Source organism: Hemitrygon akajei, chromosome 8 (assembly GCF_048418815.1).
Source record: "Hemitrygon akajei chromosome 8, sHemAka1.3, whole genome shotgun sequence".
NCBI classification, from domain to species: Eukaryota; Metazoa; Chordata; class Chondrichthyes; order Myliobatiformes; family Dasyatidae; genus Hemitrygon; species Hemitrygon akajei.
The window spans coordinates 143353783-143374332 of NC_133131.1; the positions used below are offsets into that span (position 1 = coordinate 143353783).

Genomic DNA, 20550 nt, shown 5'->3' on the forward strand with positions numbered 1-20550 from the left:
GCCTTAAACTCCAATAAGTCCATCGTTCTCAAATTATTCTTTTAGATATTTCCTCTGTCCCAGTGTCGGTATCAGAGCTTTCAGGATATCTCAACCACTTCCCTCTAGACTACTCTCTTCAAATTCTTGTTTCTCCATCCTACTCCACAAATTTAGAAAGATTTTTTGAAACCCATTAGGTCACTTCTCCTAACTATCACGATATTGACCACAATCAGTGTAAAGTTATTCAATATAAAGCTCTCCAGATATTTACCTGTTTTCACTTCCGCACCAAGTACACCCCGCCATCTATTTTTGACTACTACTGTGCTCCCTTCTCAACCATCATACAGTGACAAACCATCATACAATGTCAAACCATCACATAATGACAAACCATCATACAGTAACAAGCCATCACAGAGTGATAAACCGTTACACAGTGACAATCAATTATACAAGTGTGTATTATGGGTGAAGACAAATGACTTAAAAGATATTTAACAAATAGAAGGAGAACAAGGAATGTAACACTCAGTTCTTCTATTGAAATGAACTTAGCTTTATTTTTTCACTTCTTCAGTAAGGATTTGATCCTAATTGTAATTGTGCATTGGAACAACCACTACTACAATTTGTCTTTGGCTTAAACTACTCCATTGAACAGGTTCTCTACTAACTCAATGATTCATATTGAAAAGAACTTTTTTAACACTTACAAACTGGTAACAAATTTCTTTGAATTAAAAATAGTTTACTTGACATGATGACTTCAGTTGCTGAAGGACCCTGTCTGTCTTGCTATAAGTTTTTAAATGCATTCAATAGCTCTGACCCTTTTACTGGATCCCTGCCTGTGGTTTGAGTTCCTCCACAAATTCTTGTCTTGACATTTTTTAACTTTATTGCTCCCTTATTGAAGACATTTGATCCCTATTGTAACAGTGCATGCAGGTATCCATTGCTGTTTTTTCCCATGATAATAGATATCATAATATGATATATTCTTACCTTAAAGAATGAGCCAATTCAGCATTTTGGGTCAAACTTTCCTCAGAGTAATCAATCACATTGCCCACCTATTTCTCTACAACCTATTCTCCCCTCTCCTCTCTAATCACCTCTCCATTTGTTTTCCCTCAGTCTGGTAGCCCTCTCACTCCTCTCTGCTGCCCATCATCTCCCTCTGCTTTCCCAGCTCTGTCCCTTTATCCAATAGTGAACTGCCCCTTCCTATTAGATTCTTTCATTCACAGCCTTTTCCCTCTTCACCCATCAGCTGCCAGCTTGTACACCTCCACCTCTCCAGCCCTCTTATTCTGGCTTCTGTTCCCTTCCTTTTCAATCCTAATGAAGAGTCTCAACCCAAAGCGTTGACTGCTTCATTTCCCTCCAAAGATACTGCTTGACCTGCTGAGTTTCTCCAGCCTTTTGTGAGTATTGTTCTTTCCTACTATCCTGATTCTCAAAATGGCCATCTAGACTGGGGGTAACTTACAAAGGCCAATTAACCAAGCACCCAGTACATCTTTAAGAGATGGGAGGGAACTGGAGCACTGAGGAAAAATCCAGGCAGACAGCACTGGAGGCCTGGATAGTGAACGTGAGTTGCTGGAGGTGGGGAGCAGTAGCTTTACTGGCAGGACCTTTGAAAGATGCATGTCAAAGTTACCTCTGAAACTCGATGTAAGATGCTGGAAAGATAGGAACATAAGAACATAGTAGGCCACTCGATCACTCAAGCTTGCCCCATCATTCAACATGATCATGGCTGATCTGGACCAGGCCTCATTTCCTCTTCTCTGCCAGATCCAAATAGCCTTCAGCCCCCTGACTTTCCAAAGATGTGTGCACTTCATTTTAAATACCACCCCTCCTCCCCACCAATGATTAAGCATCCAGGGTAAACAATTTCAGAGTTTCACAACCTTCTGCATGAAGTTCCTACACCTCAGTTTTAAATGACCTATCCTTAATCTTGTAACTATCTCCTCTCATTTGAGATTCTCCCACTAGAGCAGGGGTTCCCAACCTGTGGTCCACAGATCTGATGGTTAGCGGTAGTGGTCCATGGCATAAAAAATGATTGTTAACTCATGCACTAGTGGATAAACCTACAAAAAGTAGTGGATATAGCCCATTCCATTATGGGCAAAGCCATCCCCACCATTACAAGGAGAGCTGTTGCAGGAAAGTAGCACCCATCATCGAGGACCCTCCCCATCCAGGCCATGCTTTCTTCTTGCTGCTGCCATCAGGAAGAAGGTACAGGAGCCTCGAGTCCCACACCACCAGGTTTTCAGGAGCAGTTATTAACCCTGAACCATCAGGCTCTTGAACCAGAGTGAATAATTTCACTCACTCACCTTACAACCTTTCAAAGACTCTTCAACTCGTTGGTTATTTATTTATTGTTATTTTGTATTTTTTCTTGTCCCATTTGCACAGTTTGTTGTCCCTTGCACATCAGTTGATTGTCATTGTGTGTGGTTTTTCATTGATTCTATTGTGTTTCTTCATATTTACTATGAATCCCCACAAGAAACTGAAGTACATGGTGATGCATATGTAACTTAGTAGTAAATTTACCTTGAACGTTGAACACCTTACCAGCTTCCCTGTTATGCTCCATTGTTTAACTAATTCTACTAACCTTCAAGGAATATCTAGTATTTCTTTAGCCTCTCATGATGAAAAAACTTCCTCATCCCAAAAATTAGCCCAATGAACTTCGTCTGGACTGTCTCCCCACCCACTATATCCTTTCTAAATAAGGGGATCTAAACTTTGTACTTTACACTAGATGTGGCCTCCTAAGTTTCCCCATCACTCTTAACATTTCCCTCTTTCAGAACTCCCCCCACCGCTTGCGAAAAAGGTAAAAATCTCACTTGCCCTTCTAACCATATGCTGCACTAGATGTTAACTTCATTATGATTCATTAGTAATTCAAGGTTTAGAAAATTAAATTTTTTAGATTAAATACACGCTAAGCTTAGAGTCAAGATAATTTTCTTTTCTGTAGAGGCAGGCAAGCAACACAGTGTTCCTGAAAACAATCACTCACATAACACAATCCATAAAGTGAAGTACTGCTATCATCTTATATTAAACCTGTTGTATCCCTCCTTTAATAATGAAAAGCAAAAAAAAAAAATCCAAAGTAACTGTATAGTTGTGATGCGCTTTACTTTGACACATAGTGGTCTAGATACTATTGATAGTCTGGTCCTAACATTTTTAGTTATTCAAGGCCTATTGTCAGACACACAGTGAGGTCAGTTGTGCATCCTTTTGATATCATTTTACCTACTTCTTTCAAATAAGCTCCTGGTGGTATACCTGAGACAGTGTCTGTTCCTTGAAGATGGGTCATCTCCCTTTGCCATGACCTTCCATGATCTGCAGCATAATGCATGCGACAATGTCTGTGTCTGTCCCTATGGCAGAAAATGTTGTTCTGACACTAGGTTTATTCTTCTTAGATCAGAGCATGGCAGAAATTTGAGATGCTCGAAGAGGGAGTCTGACTGTTATATCTTCACCTCTTTCAGCCATTGATTGGCCTTCTTCTCTGCCCTCCTACTGGAGAGGGGGGTAATGGCCAGAGGTCAAATTTTCTGAACCTTTGCGAGTTGTCTGCCACGCACTCAAGATTATTAACTGTGATCAGCACCTCAGGGATGTCACATCTGGCAAAATATCCTTTGAGCTTGTGAATAGCCACAGATTAGTAGGTCTTCATCTGCTACTTGAGGTAGCCCTGACCTGAGTTTTGCACAGGTCTGCCTGGGATTTGTCTTTTTTTTTTATGAAGATCTGCAGATGGTCCCTAAATTTCACATTCATCTCTGATCGGTAAATACTTTCTTTTTGTCCAGAGAGGGAGGCATTATCTCATTTTGATATAGATTGGAAAAACCCCTTTGCCTCTGGAGACCAGATCACTTTAAGCACCGACTTATTGCTTAAATAGAAGTGAGTCTGGCTGAACTTCTTTCTATCCTGTTGTGCACTTCATCCTGTGTTCTCATTTTTCTGAACCAGTGTCTGAGGGATTGTACTATGTCTTGGCACATTGACTGCCTCAGAATCTCTTGTGCCCTTGAGATAGACTTCACTGAGCATGTTAGTTACATGCATGTCTTCACATGAACAGTCCTAACTCTTTACATTAAGCTGGAATTGGTTTTTATTGCCACACTTGCTAAGATACTGTTCATACAGATGAAATCATTATTCAGTGGTCAAGTTAAAACATTAACAAAGCAGAATAAACTGTCACAATGTCAGATCCTGCTGCGGAGTCCACGTGCTCCCACAGTTGGGCTGTGCAACAGGTTTGGTAATTGCATTTGTGAGTTTGCACGTTCCAGCTAATCAGTGTTTCACTATGACGGCATTTAACTCCCTTTTTTTGCTCTAGCCTGGTCGAGATTTGACTAGAAGCACAGCAATGTTTACACTCCCTGTTTACTGTTCTTGTCCACGCAAGAGGACTAGCATTTGCTCTGACGTTGTAAAGGAGCGGTATTCATTTAATATTTAGTTATTGCTTCTACCTGCAGTGCTGGCATTTAACTTTCAGTTTGAGAGTTTTAGTTAATGACCCTATTGGCCTAACATTTATTGTTTTTCTTTTTCTTTAAGTTCTGCAGCAGTTCTCATTAAAGCCAGTGAACTGTCGACCTGCTTCAATGTCACTCTCTCTCTGCGCTTGGGCCATATCTGAAATTTCTGCTACTTACAGCTACAGAGAGAGTGCAGTGTAGGTAAGCTAAAGTGCAAGATCATACCAAGGTAGATCGTGAGCTCAATAGTCCATTTTCTCACATTACAGAACATTGACTAGTCCTAGAATAGTGAGGTAGAAACTGTCCTTAAGCCTGGTTGTATCTGTTTTCAGATATTTCATGTCTACATCCTCTACAGAGGGGCTCAGATGCCCACATACAGATGTCCTGCATTTGTATTGACAGAAGCAAGCAACTGGTAAAAGTAGCTCCCTATCAATTTATGTACAATCCACCTTCATGTCTGCCAGACTTACTTGTGTAGCAGCTGGATAATTCTCTCTCAAAGACCGTTTTCTGTAGACACAGCTCCTTCCTCTCATCAAAGTATTTCACCACGGGGTCTGTTATGGCTACCTTTTTGATCTGTTAGATCCTAAAGTTGACCCTGAATGCCAAAGCAAAACAACACAATTCCATATCTTTCTTAGACAGTCACCCGACTGTCCCACATCCAACGCAGGTGGAAACAGTATCTGTTCAGATTGTTATTCTAGAAGACACTGTAACCTAACAAGTCCAATTGGATTATTTTTCTTTATTGCCTTGATTTTGGCTGGAATTAGTTTCAGACAATGTCTGCTATTCAACTGTCCTATGAGGGAGACTGCCTTAAATTTGGGCTTCAGTTTTTGCATCTTCAACTTTATTTGCTTCTCTTTGCATCTACTCATCAGAACTCTTGGATTTTACACATAGTCTAACTCTTCCTTTAAACAGGTTTCCTTTTATTCAAGAGCCAGTACGCAACCTGCTGTGCCCCTTTCCCCACTGAGACCAACTTCGTCACACAGTTCCATGAAAGGCAACTGGATATTCATTGATGAGCTTCATAACCAGAAATCTGCATGGTCCTGTTATGGGATATCTGTATCTGTGGAATCTATAGCGCTATGTTTCCAAGGTGTGACATTTCCAGGTCTACTACAATGAAATCCACCTCTTACCTTCCTTGATTCTTTGGGTTCACCATCTTCTCAGGTTCCTTCCAACTTCAGTACAGCTTTACTGTACATTGATTGCTCATGACTCATTGGTTTCAACTGCACTGCCTCACCACTGATGGCTTGACTTAGGAAGACAATACAGCTGAAATACAGTTGGTTGCCCTTGCACCAATAGCTACATTGAAAGATTCAACGACTGCAACACAAGGAGAGGTTTTTGGTTTATTTTGTGCTCAGAACTAACCCTATCTCTGTCTCTGTCCCCACGTGGTTCAGCTCATTCACATTTGATTGCCTTTACATCATCACAACCTCTAGAAATAATCTTCTAATCCACATTAGACACAGATTCCCCACGCAGGAAAATCCTTTTTTTTTCAGCCATTCATGTTGTCATCCACAATGCATGCAGCACTTTAACGATCTTGGCAGTTCTCTTTTCTGTCCTGCTTCAGTGCACGTACTTCCTGATGTTGGCCTTTCACCAATTCCAAACTGACTTTGGACAGTTCCACAGCTTTAGAAGTCTGTGTTCACATTTCTGGAATTAACCCTCTTGTTCCCTCTGTCCCCTTGATTCCGTAAACATCCTGATCTATGATGGGCATGTCTCTGAAATCAATGAAATGTCAAGTATCTGCTTATGGTCTTATTTCCATTAAGGACAGAATTTCCTCTGCTCTTGGCTTCATTACAGAATTGGTAATCATCAACAGTTTTACTTCCAGTATCGTTGCAATATGCCTGTTATATATTCTCCAAAGTTCATCTTAGAGCTTGATGATCTGGTACAATTCTCTTCCCTTGTCACCAGTGACATAAAAAACTATCTTTACCTTTGTCTAGTCTGGTTTATCTGCTATATGCAGCTTGACATATACTGTAAACTCTTCTTTCCATACCTCTGTTCTTTAGACAATTTGCTTTTCTGCAATTTTACTGGCTCAGGTGACTTTATTTGTTCCATCTGTGCAATCTCAACGGAATCACAGAGCTCCATACCTCTTGGCCCACAATGATGTGTTTCCTCAATTGGCAGGGATCACACTTGGGACTCAGTGTTCAGATTCAGACAGAGCGAATAAATCTGGTAGTTTCAGCACTCCTAACACAACGAATCTATTTCTTCACAGGATATAATAATATAGTAATGCAAACTAATAACAAAATGACAATAGCAGGAATAAATGATGGAAAAGGCGACAGAAAGTAATAGATACGGCCGACTCCGTAACAGGCAAAGCCCTCCTCACCACTGAGTACATTTTCAAGGAGTGCTGCCATTAGAAAGCAGTGTCCATCATGACAGAGACACTCACTATCCAGCCCATGTCCTCCTCTCACTACTACCATTGGGCAGGGGGCACAGAAGCCATCGGTCTCACACCACCAGGTTCAGGTTATAACCCATAACCATCAGGCTCCTGAACTGACATGGATAACTTCATTCACCACTACTCTGCACTGATTCTACAGCCTATAGACTCTTTTTCAAGAACTCTTCACAACTCACGTTCCTGGTATTATTTTTTATTTGCAGATTTTCTCCTCTTTTGCACATTGGTTGTCAGTCTTTGTTTAGATATAGTAATTGTATTTCTGTTTTTTTCTTTAAATGTTTGCAAGAAAATGAATCTCAAGGTAGTATATGGTAACATATATAGTATGTACTTTAGAAATAAATTTACTTTGAATTTTGAATGTGATCAGAATCAGGTTTAGTATCATCAGTCTATGTCGTGAAACATGTTGTCTTTGCAGCAGCAGTACTATGGAGTACATGATAAGAGAAAAAAATTAGAATTAGAGTAAGTATATATATATTCCAATTAAATTAATAGTGCAAAGATAGAAATTCAAAAGTAGAGAGACAGTGTTCATTGGGTTAATGTCCATTCAGAAATTGGATGCCAAAGGGGAAGAAGCTGTTCCTGCTTATATTTTCATGCTTTGGCTTATTTCTGCAGGGGCTGGCTGTTTTTGACAATTTCACAAAAAAATAAAATTGCAATCAAGGAAGCTGAACTTAAAACAGCCAACATAGCATAAGACACGTCCGTTACAAACATTAAGGAAAAGTTATATAAAATGGCAGGACGTAAGTAAATGGTTGTTATATCCCTTTGATCTTTTTTTTATTAATGGGAAGGGGTTGGTTGAATGATGTAGTGTTTGTACTTTCATTAGTGATCGCTGCATGAATTACATGCACTAATAATACCTAAAAGTTAAGAATTTTGTTTAAAACTAATAAGCAGGATATAGAAATGAAAGATGGACTAATATTTGCAGTATTGAAATTGAAAGATTCAGCAATTGCAGCAAAATGAGAGGTTTTGGGCTTGGGTCCTGCAGCACGTTATACATACATCAGAAAAGACACGGGCCTGAAACCAACATCTAGGCAATGTCTGTAAATACATAAATTATTCCACTCTACCCTATATGCAGGTTTGCTCTTGATGGATTAGAACAGGGGAAGCGGCCACTGTAAATTGACCCCAGTGTATCGGTGAGCTGTCAAATGTGAGGGGAGTTGATGTGAAGGTAGGAAGAATAAAATGGAATAAGTGTAAATTTATGCTTGATATTCAGCATAGACTCAATGAGTATAAGGGTCTCTTTCTATGTCGTCTTAATCTCTGAACAAAGTTTAAAATCCCATTATTCTCAAATTAATACAGGTTTTAAGCAGGACCACTAAAACAGGTATTCTAATGGCTTCCTTAACTATGAATTAAAAACAAAACACCTGGGAATTGGTACTCTGCATCTGAAAATGAGAATTGGTAGCCTGCTACCTTCTAACTCCATAACAAAATCTAGGAGATTAGTCAGACATCAGAAGCATCTCTCACTATGTTCAATGGCGTGTAAATCAGAATTGATTCTGAAAGCAGTTTCAGCAACGATTTCAGTGGCTCAAATTACCCAGAATTTGTTATGAACTCTATCAGACATACTAGATACCTTAAATAATAAGGTTAAAATAAGTAGTGTTCAAGTGCTCGCCATAATATTTATCACCAGGCCTCTTTTATTTTTTACTTTCAGTTGCGTCTTTTTCCCCAAAGTTTTGTCCATATGCAGAGTAAAATGCTCTAATTAAGATACTGGGTTGAATTGAAGTGTATTTGAAACATTGCCTGCACCTTTCAAGCCCCACAATCCCTACCCCCTGCATATCCTCACTTTTTTGATCCATTATCAAGGACAGGGGGCCATAGACGGAGACTGGTTAAAGGGGGATTTCAGACTAACATTAGGAAACAGTTCTCTATGCAGCGAGTTGTGGGCACATGGAACGAACAACCTTGTCATGTAGTTGAGACTTTCAAATCTAAACTCGATAGTTATTTCAACACACTAAGTTAGTGGTCATCAACCTTTTTAAGCCCAAGATCCCCTACCTTGGCCTTAGTGAAAGGCAAGATCGACCTACTAAATCAGTTAGTCACACACATGCGCACCGGGCAGAAAAGACCAGAAGTAAAACCCCGCAACCCAGAGGTAGAAATAATGCATGTACACCAGGGGTCACTACCCTTTTTTGCACCGTGGACTGGTTTAATATTGACAATATTCTTGCAGACCGGCCGACGAGCGGGGGCGGTGGGGGGGGTTGTTAATCACGACTGGAATACAGCGATACTCGAAACAGGTTCCTTATGTCCAGTCTATTCTGCAATTTAGTTTACGTGGCACTCAGCACTTAGCTTCTGTCCCACGCTGCTCACGTTTTTTCCGCTGAAAAAACTCAAAGCGTTTGTCTTTAAGTGCAGAGTGCTTGGACTCAGGGTACCGAAGCAGGTTTGGGTGCTTCATTGCCTCATTAGACAGCCTCCAGGCCCGAACTCCAGCCTTCTGCCTGCCCGCTGCCAGATGCCTTGGCCAGGTGCGATGGTAGTGGGTGGGGTGGGAGGACAAGGTCAGGGCCGGAGGTCCCCGTGCCGGGGCCGTGGTGGTCGCAGTCTGGAGAGAGCCAACAAAAGTTTGGCTCGAGGGATGACTTTCAGTAGATCACAGCAAGGTAGCTGCTCCGCTACTTATGAAACCCTGAGCCCGGATTAGGTCGGCTGCGAATATTTTAGCACTGGGTTCCCCACGAACATTCGGTGGTCTCACCAGGTTTAGAGGCGGCGCCCATCTGTCCGCGCTCCAGGCCAGTAGCAACGGCACTTTCCGCCGGCCGCGCAAGCCGGCCAGTTACCCGAGACCAATCAGGGATCCGTGGCGTGAGAGTATCACTGCGTTTAGGCGACTGATGACCTCGCGTGGGTAATGACTTCACATGCGTTCAAGTTCAACAGTGGGCATGACAGGGAATGAGGAAAGGCGCAGCTGAGCCATATCGTTTCATATTGCCAAATCATATCGTTTCCTCGCGGCCCGGTGGTTGGGGACCACTGAAGTACACAGTGTAGCGCGTGGCAGGGGAGCTACATGGATGCGCACTGGGCAGAAAGAACGGAACTAAAACCCCGCAACCCGGAAACAATCTCTCAATAGTATTTGTGTATTTATTTTTCATTTTTTTCGGGATCTACTGGAAAAGTCTCAAAGATCGACCAGTTGATCGCGATCGATGGGTTAGCAACCATTACACTAAGTGAATAGGAATTTGGCAAACTTTGTTGGCTGAATGGCCAGTTCCTGTCAAAAACTTTCTCAGGTTCTAATATACATGTGCTGGAGACAGGGCCAAACAAACCCACTCAAAACTACTTGCAGCAGGACAGAAAAACAGGGCTGCAGTACTATTCAGATTGCACTCATGACCCTCATCTTGGAAGACAATATTTTACTGACCTTTAATAACAATTACAAAATCTACAAATGAGGTTTAAAAATTAATAAATAAATAAAAGTAAAAATACAATGGATTCCAGTTAATTGGGCCATTAGTTAATTGGGCCAGCTGTTTATTTGGGACAACTCTTAAAAAACAAAAACTAATGGAGAAAATAGCCGGGATGCCCTTCATTTGTTTGGGACACTATGCTGCTTAATTGGGACAAGAGACTGTTGATGAACAGTTTCTAACAGTGTTAGTTGTGTGCACTTGTGTGGCCACTAGACCGTGCATTACACCATGCTTAGACCAAACAGCTTTTGAATAATGACAGTTGTGCGTATTTATGTTCAAAAAGCAGTGAATTTTGTCACTGATAGTTGGCAACAAATAAGCAGTCAGACAGACAATTCAGAACTATTTTGCTTGCTGTGCTTTCGAGTATTCAGGCTTGAAGACGCCAGAAACGGCCGTGAGTGGAAATGACAAGATATCTGTACTTCACAAGCTACGAAGGTAACTATAATCATTTTGAATGTTACAATGAAAATGAAGCTCTAGAAGATAGTCATCGAAAAGATGATATGAATGCATAATCTGCGCTAGATGCCTTCGCTGATTTTGTACACATAGAGTCAATCAAAAGAACACGGCTGTGCACACCGGATGAATTCCTTTGTTGATAACTATTAGAATCTAATACGCAGTTTTATTGTACTGTAGTAGTATTGTTGGTGTTCTAATTTGTCCTGTATTTCACTTAAATACGTAGTTTGTACTCAGTTAAATGGTAGTTTTTCTTTTCACACCTTTTAAACTATTTCCATTAAACTTTGGCTAATTGGGCCAAAATGTACTAGTCCTGATGTATCCTAATTAATTGGTATCCACTGTATATATTTTGACATAACACTTCCTTCCTCATATCTGGATTAGGATTCTCCATTTAAGTGAATGATTCCAATTGTAAGCAGGGCCTGGCTGGCACAGCATCACAGAGGCAGATTCCCTGGCAGAGTGCTGGGGAATCCCAGAATTCAGAGTCTGTAACTGACTCGCTCTCAACAACAAAGCGGAGTCACAGATGTTCTGGCAACTGTCACTCAGCTTGTGTATGTAAGCGCAGAACACATGAGCATCTGTACAATGGTGGTTCCCTTCAGAACTATCAACAATAGCTGGCACTCCCGCTCCAATGTTGCGACCTTCCTTAGTCTTACATATATCCTCATACAGGCACACTTGGAGTTCCAAAACACTCTGGCTCGGTTCTTCAAAGCCAGGAATGTAAGCATGTTCTCACTCTATTTATGGGTTCCAGGATCAACTTGCAAAAGGGATTTATGGGAGAAGGGTGGGCTCTCGCCTTTGTTTTCCTGTCATTCAGCAATTCATGTGGAGGGGAGGGAGTAGCCAGCCACAAGGTAAGCTCGTCACTTTGAAAAGGTTTTGCATTAGTAGAGGTGGGTTCCCATTTAGTGCTGAATAAGCTTGGTGTATCCAGGACATTAAAGTCGATGGAACATAGCAAGCTATTCAGCTCAGGAGCTTCTCGATTACTGACAGCAGTTAGCTGATGTATCAACAATTACATTTGATAAAAACCGCAACTGAGATATAATATCTGGAAGATAGGTATTAAGTTTGGTAAAATATCGAAGGTTTAATGGCTATCATGACAGAGTTGCAAAAACACAAATAATTGCCGTGAGATATCAACATGTTATCTTGTGATTGGTCTGAACGTACCTAAGGAATTTTGCTTTGGATACAGGGTTATGGTGTTTAAAATCAATTCCTATACTCTCCGCAGAGCAAGGCGGAAGCTTGCCTTGTTAGTTGTTTTACAACCAACTCAAAAGTCAATCTTCCTGAGGATCCTAATAGTGACTTTAACATTAAATTGCTTGCTGCCTCATAAAGGAATGCAGAATCTGTCTCCATGTTCTGTAGCAGTAACCAGAGCTGGGTCCTTAATACACCAGGACAACACTGATTATTGAGCAGCCAACTTCAATTATTTCAGGCACTTTGAGGGGCAGCTGGCCCTGAAGGGGTGGGATGAAGAAGATATTTCTCATTTAAGTCCAAATATCCCTGGAGGCAAAATAAATGCCCTAATGGACTGGATGGCTGTAGTCCGATAAGCAACAGGAAATTCATCAGTCCTCTATATGAAGCATATCTGCGTACTTAAGGCTCCCTAAAGCCCAGACGGGTGGTTCATCATTTTGCAGAGAGCAAAGTAGTCCGCCAATTTTAGCCCCACCAGTTAAGTACTTCTGATTAGGAGCATTTTTAAACTGTTAAACTTGATCGACAAAAATACAATCTAAACTTACCAAATGTATCAGATGTCAAAGCTGGAAAGAGTGCAGACAAGACTTAGGCTGAAGAGAGAGCAGTGGAGGTTTACCAGGATGTTGGCAGGACTCAAGGAATTGAGTTATGGAGGGAAGTTGAGCAGGTTGGGTCTTTACTGATTGGAGTGCAGGAAATGAGGGATGTGTAGAAAATCATGAGAAATGTAAAGAGGGTCAATGCACGTAGCCTGTCTCCTAGGGTTGGGGAATCTAAAGTTTCAGCACATAGGTTTGAGGTGGGTACAATAAAGGAGATGTGGACAGGTACATGGATTGGAAGGGATTAGAGCAGGGGTTCCAAATCTTGTTTTATGCCATGGACCAATACCATTAAGCAAAGGGCCCATAAACCCCAGGTTGAGAACCTCTGGATTAGAGAATATGGGACAAATGTGAACACATGGGACTGGCTCAGATGATAATCTTGGTTGGCAAGGACTATTAGGGATGAAGGGCCTGCTTTCATGCTGTGTGACTCGATGACTCTATGACTGTGAATCAACCGATGTTCCCGTAGTATATTTTAAAGCTTTCTCTGATCAGATGCACAATGTCATTTAATGTTTCAATTCACACAGATTTTTTCAAGTTTTGATAAAAGTACACCACCTCCAAATAACGTACTATCCCACTTACTCAAAAGCTACATCTACAGTAGATTTCAGTTATTATATTTTGTTTTTATATTTAGATTTAATTTGCACAAAGTATTTTCTATATATATATGCAGACAAGGAAATCCATTATAGTATGGGTATAGTATAAACAGAACTGATCCCAAATTTACCAAAGCAAAGAAATTCCACGTGGCTTTGACTTCTAGAAATCCTCCTACACTCAAATTAAATACTACACTTGTTTTAATTAGGTAACCAAAATCAACAGCCAAGTCCTGCAGGATATCACTTTAATCTTTTTCAGAGCCAGTATTTTCTCATTTCAGTCAGTTCCTTTGGCAATGCACAGTATGAACAGGACTCCAGTAATAACTTCTTGATTTGCCTTCTGACATTCCAGTATATTTTATGAAAAATACAGTATATATAATTCCTTCAATCAGCAAAATGATGCGTACAATCAAGAGGAAGAAAATCAATTGAACTGAATTTTCTTAAAGGGTTTTCAGTTAAATTACAATATATTGTTCTGACATTGGTAGACTCCCTTAAGAGGTATATGAGAAATAATTCAGTAAAGTCTTATTATTATGAATTGGTCAGGTACCCAGCTTTATCTTGAATAAATATTGCAGGAAATATCTTCCTTTGCAACACTAAATTAACAGCCTCAAATTTGAACATTTTAAATTATTAATATGAATGGAAAAAGCTTTTGCTGATCAGTCCATATTTTGAAATAGAGTAAGAATTCACACAGATCAAATATCCCACAATGAAAGCAGAGCGGCTTGTGAAACATAACAATGTGGATTGTACCAATAAACAAAGAACCCAAAACAAAAATGAATAACAAAATTACTAAATTCAAAACATCTCAGGCAACAGTCATTTATATAGAAAATGACAGCAAAACACAAAACACTGATTTCTGTGTTTCAGGCTTTGAAGTGCTTCATTACGGATTGCAGATATAAAGATGCATTAAACAGCATTCAACTTTAAAAGCAGAAACTATCAACATGCTGGTTATAACTTGTGCTATGGTACTGCAAAAGCACTCTCTGCCACAACTCACTGGATCCTCTGCTGGTGCTACTAATTACAATACGTATCTGGAAACTGTACTTGACAAAGTCTGAAAACTTATTCGAATGCTACTTCTTCTCAGTGTGATGTATTTAAATATGCATAATATAACGACAGATTTTTTTCTAAATAATTAGTGTTCAATTTATTAATATAATCTAGGAAAATAGATTGCAACATTTTGTCTTTATTGAGATGCATTGTTTCTTTGTTGTAATATTTTTACATAAGGGTTAATCTTAGGGATTATTATTCTTTCAAATTTTAATAAACTCTATAGCTTTAATGGCATCAATTAACAAAATGAGAACAATTATTCACTTCACATTGCATGGTTAATAATATGTAAAGTTTAAGATGATCAATTATTGCATAAGGCTTTACCAGAACTGTGTTCTCATTATCTGAGTTACAAGCACAATGACACAATATTCACTCCTATTGTCTCCTTGGGAAATAATCTCTTCCCGTCATTGTCTGATTGCTCTCAACCATGAATGAATCCCGATACCTCAAACAGTAACATTCTTCACTGGTGCTGGAATAGTTGTTATAAATAGAAACTCGCAGTAAATACAGCAAATACAAAAAGGTAATTTAAAGTGAATGACATTTCTGTACTCTGGTATTTGTAAAGTGGAATATTGACCTTTCGCATACAGCGAAAGTAGGATTTATGTTCTCCTGTTTAGCGAGTCCCTGTATGTATTTTGTTACCACTAGAGGTCACTGTACATAAATTGGAAACCTGTATGACTTACTTGCAGTCTCTGTCCTCCAGATCAAAGTGAGGATTGAAATTAATCATTATTCTCTGATAAGGTTCGGGCGCTTGGATCACCCAGGCGCAACTCTCTCGCGGATAGTAAGAGTTCGGATATCCAGGAGAATTCAAGTACCCAGGATTTGTGATCTGTATAGTAACTCCACATCGATCTACAAAGGAAGACCATGTTTAATCAAACCAATGCCGGTGCTTTATTTACAACGCATGTCATTACCTAAACACGCTGGTTTGCCTGGAATTACAGGTTTTGAAACTTAATCTATTCTGTAAGGTACTTGGTCAGAATCTTACACTATTTTCCCAATTACTTGATGAGAATTTTATCTTAACCTGTAAAGTACTTTGGTATAATCTTGTTCTGCTCTATAGAATACTTGAACAGACTTTGAAATCAGCCAACAACTATTTCACTTCCAAGGTTTTCGATTATTAGTTTTCTCAGCATACAGCCGTCACCTGTGGGGAACACATTCGCGTTTGCAATAGATTGAGGTGTAATCCTCCAGGACTTGGTTTCATGAAGTCTACGCCCATTGATAAAAGAACATAAGTGGCCGGACAATGAAGGAACGGGGAAGATGATTCACAGGGTGGAAAGGATTTTAATAACGCGTCCTGTCTGTGGTTTGTACTTTCATGAACTCGCTTTGTTACATGGCCCTTGACTGCACATTTTGTACAGATTCAAGTCGCGCCGGGACAGCGGCCTCCTTTGAACCTTCCCCACCCGCAGATGAACGCTGCGATGGCCCGCATCGGGCTCGCTGATGAGAGGTCGTCCCTCCCAAATCCCTTCAGCCCCTTCCCACTTCAAAAGGGATAGTAAGGATTGCTCATTTGTCTTCAGTACCCGAAGGTCATGTCAGATAAACGAGCCCAAATGGTCCTTCCTTGCCGAATTGAATGAAATTACTCGCGCACGAAGCGCAGATTGAAGGAGATCGACTTGAATTAACCCTTTCTACGCCACCTTGGCTCTCGCTCCCCCCTCCCCCCCCCCCCACCAGCCCCAAAACCCCAGCGACTGATGGTGAGAAAACGGCAGGGTTGTCCGGGACTTGCGCAGCGCCACTCAACCAGTGCAAACCATTCCACATCTTTATCCGGAACACATTTAATTTTTTATTACCGAGCCCCCATCTACAAATCTGAATAATCTCCAAACCATTCTCGTCGCTGTCTTGGGCTCGAGTCTTATATTTACGACCTGGCATTCGACAAATGCAAGACCGAATACTTTACAACGAACTTTTCTTTGGGGAGGGCCGACTTTAAATTAGAATTGGATGAATTATACCATCCTTTCCCACACCGGTTATTTTAAGCCAGATCTGTGTATTTTCTTTCTTCTGTAGGCCAGTCTATTTCACTTTGCCCCCTTGCTTTTCCGGCAGGAAGGCGAAGTGACAGCTGAGTTTGGAGATTTCTCTGGTTTTCCCTGTCAGGCGGAGCGCGGGGAAAGGAGCTGATCTGCACAATCTCAAACCAACCCCGCTCAGGGGGTGGGGAGGGGGCAAAATACGGGGGCACCTCCAAATGGTCGAGTTAAGCTCAATAAATAAAATCAGTCTGAGATACGGGCTGCTGGCCTCCAGACGAGGTTAATAAGTTAGGCGGCAGGTTTTAAAAAGTACAGCCAAGTGGTTTTATGGACCGGCCAAGAATGTCTGGGGTACTGTGGAGATAAGACGGAGCCAGCGTGTCTTCATCGCAGATCTCCGCCGCGGCCCTTCACATCTTTGGTTAAGATAGGTATCACATACCAAGGGGGTGGGGGGCACACACTTCGCCCTGTCCGCCTTTAACGCCGGCGATGCCTATCGGTGGGGAGCCCTCCGCTCCCCATTCACTTTGAGCGAGGTGAACATTCACTCAGGATTCACGCCTGCTCATCGCCGCGACCCGCAGCAACTAGTGGCAAAGGGAAAGACTGGCTCTCTCCAAGAGCAGCGCCAACAGAGGCTGCGGAGGGACCGGGGTCGTGGCCCCGGCAAGACTCACTGGGTCGTCCTAAAACGCTTTTGGTCTGGAGGGAGATACGACGTTCTCGACCCGCACTGTCTGTTTGCTCTCCGGGTAAATGAAATATTTCTTGGGAACACCCAATTCACTTTCTCCTCTATACCAAAAGAGTATCAGTGAGCATTCACGTCGCACCCCACTGTCCCGCCGAGCTAAGGCTGCTCTCGGCACACTCGTGTTCAACTTCATTTATTTTACGAAGGCTCTCCCTGCTTTTCACCCAGCTAGCCGGGTTCGTCCGGTTTCTGCTGCTCTCCACGACTAACACCGGTCTACCTGATCTGACCCCGGCGCCCTAGTTGGAGGTGTTAATATTAACTCGCCGCTCCCCGGCGGTGACAGGCTCGGGAGTCCCGGGGAGGGAGTCACACTTGCTGACATCGTAGTGAGCAGAAGGAGCACGGGCGTTACTCACCATTCCTGTGCGCTTTACATAGCCCGATGACTGCGGCCAGTAAATGCAGGAGAAAAACCCGGTGCTTCCTCATGACACTGGAGGTTCTACAAAAATCTGTGTGCAGAGAGAGAGGAGGGATTGCGAAAAAAAAAGGAGGGAGTCCAGCGCTTAGCGGAATTGGTTACTTTGGGAGATCTGAGCGACTTGCATCCTAATCATTTAGCTCCGGTTTCCTCTCGCTGCTTACGGATAACACGGTTCCTGTTCCAATGTCTGGCGTTGCCATTTCCTTAAAATCCCGAGCCAATAAAAGCTTTGCACAGACTCCACGGAGAGAGAGAGGGGGGAGACTCCTCACAGACAACAGGCGATCACACAACAGCGGCACACATCGAGTCTCTGCTGGGGAAAGAATAGACAAGACAGTTAGAGCTCTGCATTAAATCTATGTAGGAGACACGAGCCAAGTGTATAAGTTAAGCAATGACTCTAAACAATAAGTATGTAGATCCAGGCTGCAGAACAACATTCTGGTCACGTTCGTATTATACAGAAAAGTATCAATAATAAAATACAGGACTATTAGTTCCGGTGAAGGTAAGCGAGGTATTTCAATAACCTTAGTAGGATTGACTGTACTCTGGTCCCTATGATCTTAGTCGCTCTCCAGTTACCAGACCCACACTTGGAAATGGATATGAATTGACTCTAGAGTGGCTTGGGTTCACTATAAAGAGTATTCTCACAGGGGAAGGGAGATTGGCGTAACTCTTTCAGTATAATGGAATAGGTTTGGATGAGTACGCAGGATGAGGGAGAGGAGGGGAATCGCTCCAAGTGATGACGGCGCAAGTCACTCAAAACGCTCCTGCGTCTCTCGCGAACAGTCTCAGCTGCGAAAACAGTGAAGATTTAGTTCCCGCAACAGCGGTTCTGATAAAGACCAGTCGGCCGCCCGGCGCACCGAAGCAAATACGCCCAGCCGCCGGCAGCTCAGCAAACCATTAGAGTTCGGGATCTGACCGAGGGCACGGGCGGTGTCCCCCCTCAAACACCCGCACACGGCCCGCCAGCGTCCGCCCACTGGTGCCGTTACCAGCTCCATGAGATAGGCAAAATACAGAGAGGCTCGTCACGCCCTGCCCGCTTTTGTTTTAGTTTTACCAGCTTATGGAGAAAGATTTGGAAGCTCGATTTTCAATTCCCAGGGATTAAGACGTAATACTAGAGAATAATCTTTTCACACTACACACGGACACTCTGCACACTCCAGATTCACACACCTGGCTGTTTATTTGCCAGTATCGCTGTGAAAATTTCACACATAATGTCACTGAGTAGAATTAGCACACTCTGAGTACAATTGGGCACCGTTCTCATCCACCGTGTTCCTAAACACATGTTGCACACGCGCACATACATCGCTCTCTGGGCACTTTACGCGAACGCAGTGTTACATCGCACTGCTACTTGTACATAGCACACATGTCATATAAATGTCCCACACGCCTGGGGAAAGCATTACTGTGTACACTTCGTGCACTTCGCTCTTTGCATTCGCGATGTTCACTGTATTGCTGTGTACACGCCTCAAAGACACGCACATAATTAATGGAATTCAGTTTTTCACTCTATTGCTGTATACACACACACACACACACACACACACACACACACACACACACACACACACACACACACACACACACACACACACACACACACACACACACACACACAAAACAACAACAAGAAGCTCAGAAATACAAACCTCAAGAGCAAACACTCTATAGGAAGGAACGTTGGACTGGCAGCCAGGAGATGCTGCCTTGGAGATATAAGGCAGTTTTTTGACATTTGCACTGTGCTGGGTGGCCGTGTTTCAACAGTTCACAGCCAGCTTCGGAGTTAGGGAACGCGAAAGAGAAGCGTAGGAGTTGGAGTGAGAATTAAGAAATGCGTAAACGCGCCCCCCGCCTTGAAATGTGCTCCAAAGCACAGTCTCCACACCCCGACCGAGTAAAGTGAAAAAAAAAAACAAGCAATGACGATGTTACATGTTACACTAAACTGATGGCAAACTGTTTGCTTTCTCCCTGCGCGCTTTGCGGTACTTAGTGACTTCGTCCCACATGGTCTTGTTTATTTAAGTGTGTAAACGAGCCGATGCCCATCCGGGGCTTCCAGTCGGACAAAATACTCTGTGCAGCCAGGAGCCTCCGTGTAACAAGAATAGGCACTCGCTACCGGCTTCCCTTCAACCAAACACGAGAGGCTGCTTTGACAGTGTCCACATAATTACCGTGTAGCACGACATGGCCGGGATCCGTACGGCCCACCCGTTTCCGCGCTCACTATTTTCAAGTACAGTAAAAGAAACAACCAGCTAAAGGCTGGAGGATCAATAAGCGTGGCATTCCTCACAAAGGTGACAGCACACCTCCACGTTCTGTAAACGCCGGAAACTGTTATGATATAATCCATTATAAATTTACGCTCATCTCAGTTGATTTGGAGGCGTTATTTAGAGGAATAAATCTTGATAAAAATTTACCTTGAAATTTGAACTAGTTATCTTTTCTACCAACTGCTTTTTTTGTTCGGGTATCATCTGAGTGAAGTTACTATGAAGATACCTGTGGTTTCTAGGTAGAGTTCTATAATTTATTCACAATAAATGAACGTTTAAGTACCGAGCGAATGTCAGTTTATATTTCGTAGAAGTTTGTCGACTTTGTCGGCAGACTCAAGAGAATACCCA

At 42.1% G+C, this 20550-nt stretch overlaps 1 protein-coding gene across 14 annotated transcripts in view; it reads right to left on the bottom strand.

The window, feature by feature from the left end:
- The window catches only part of nrp1a (neuropilin 1a), a 187781-nt gene extending 167558 nt beyond the window's left edge, over positions 1-20223 (bottom strand). For 5 of the 14 annotated variants that reach the window (XM_073054806.1, XM_073054808.1, XM_073054812.1 and 2 more), the window contains exons 1-3: positions 18409-18840; positions 17808-18188; positions 15345-15519 (exon numbers count right to left, since the gene is read on the bottom strand). In XM_073054806.1, the coding sequence (XP_072910907.1) occupies positions 15345-15519; positions 17808-17880 (248 nt within the window). In that variant the 5' untranslated portion in view covers positions 17881-18188; positions 18409-18840. Of the gene's footprint in view, positions 1-15344; positions 15520-17807; positions 18192-18408; positions 18842-19560 lie in introns of those variants that run through there. The other 9 variants (XM_073054807.1, XM_073054809.1, XM_073054814.1 and 6 more) reach the window with 7 other exon arrangements.
- Positions 20224-20550: the final 327 nt, after the last annotated feature.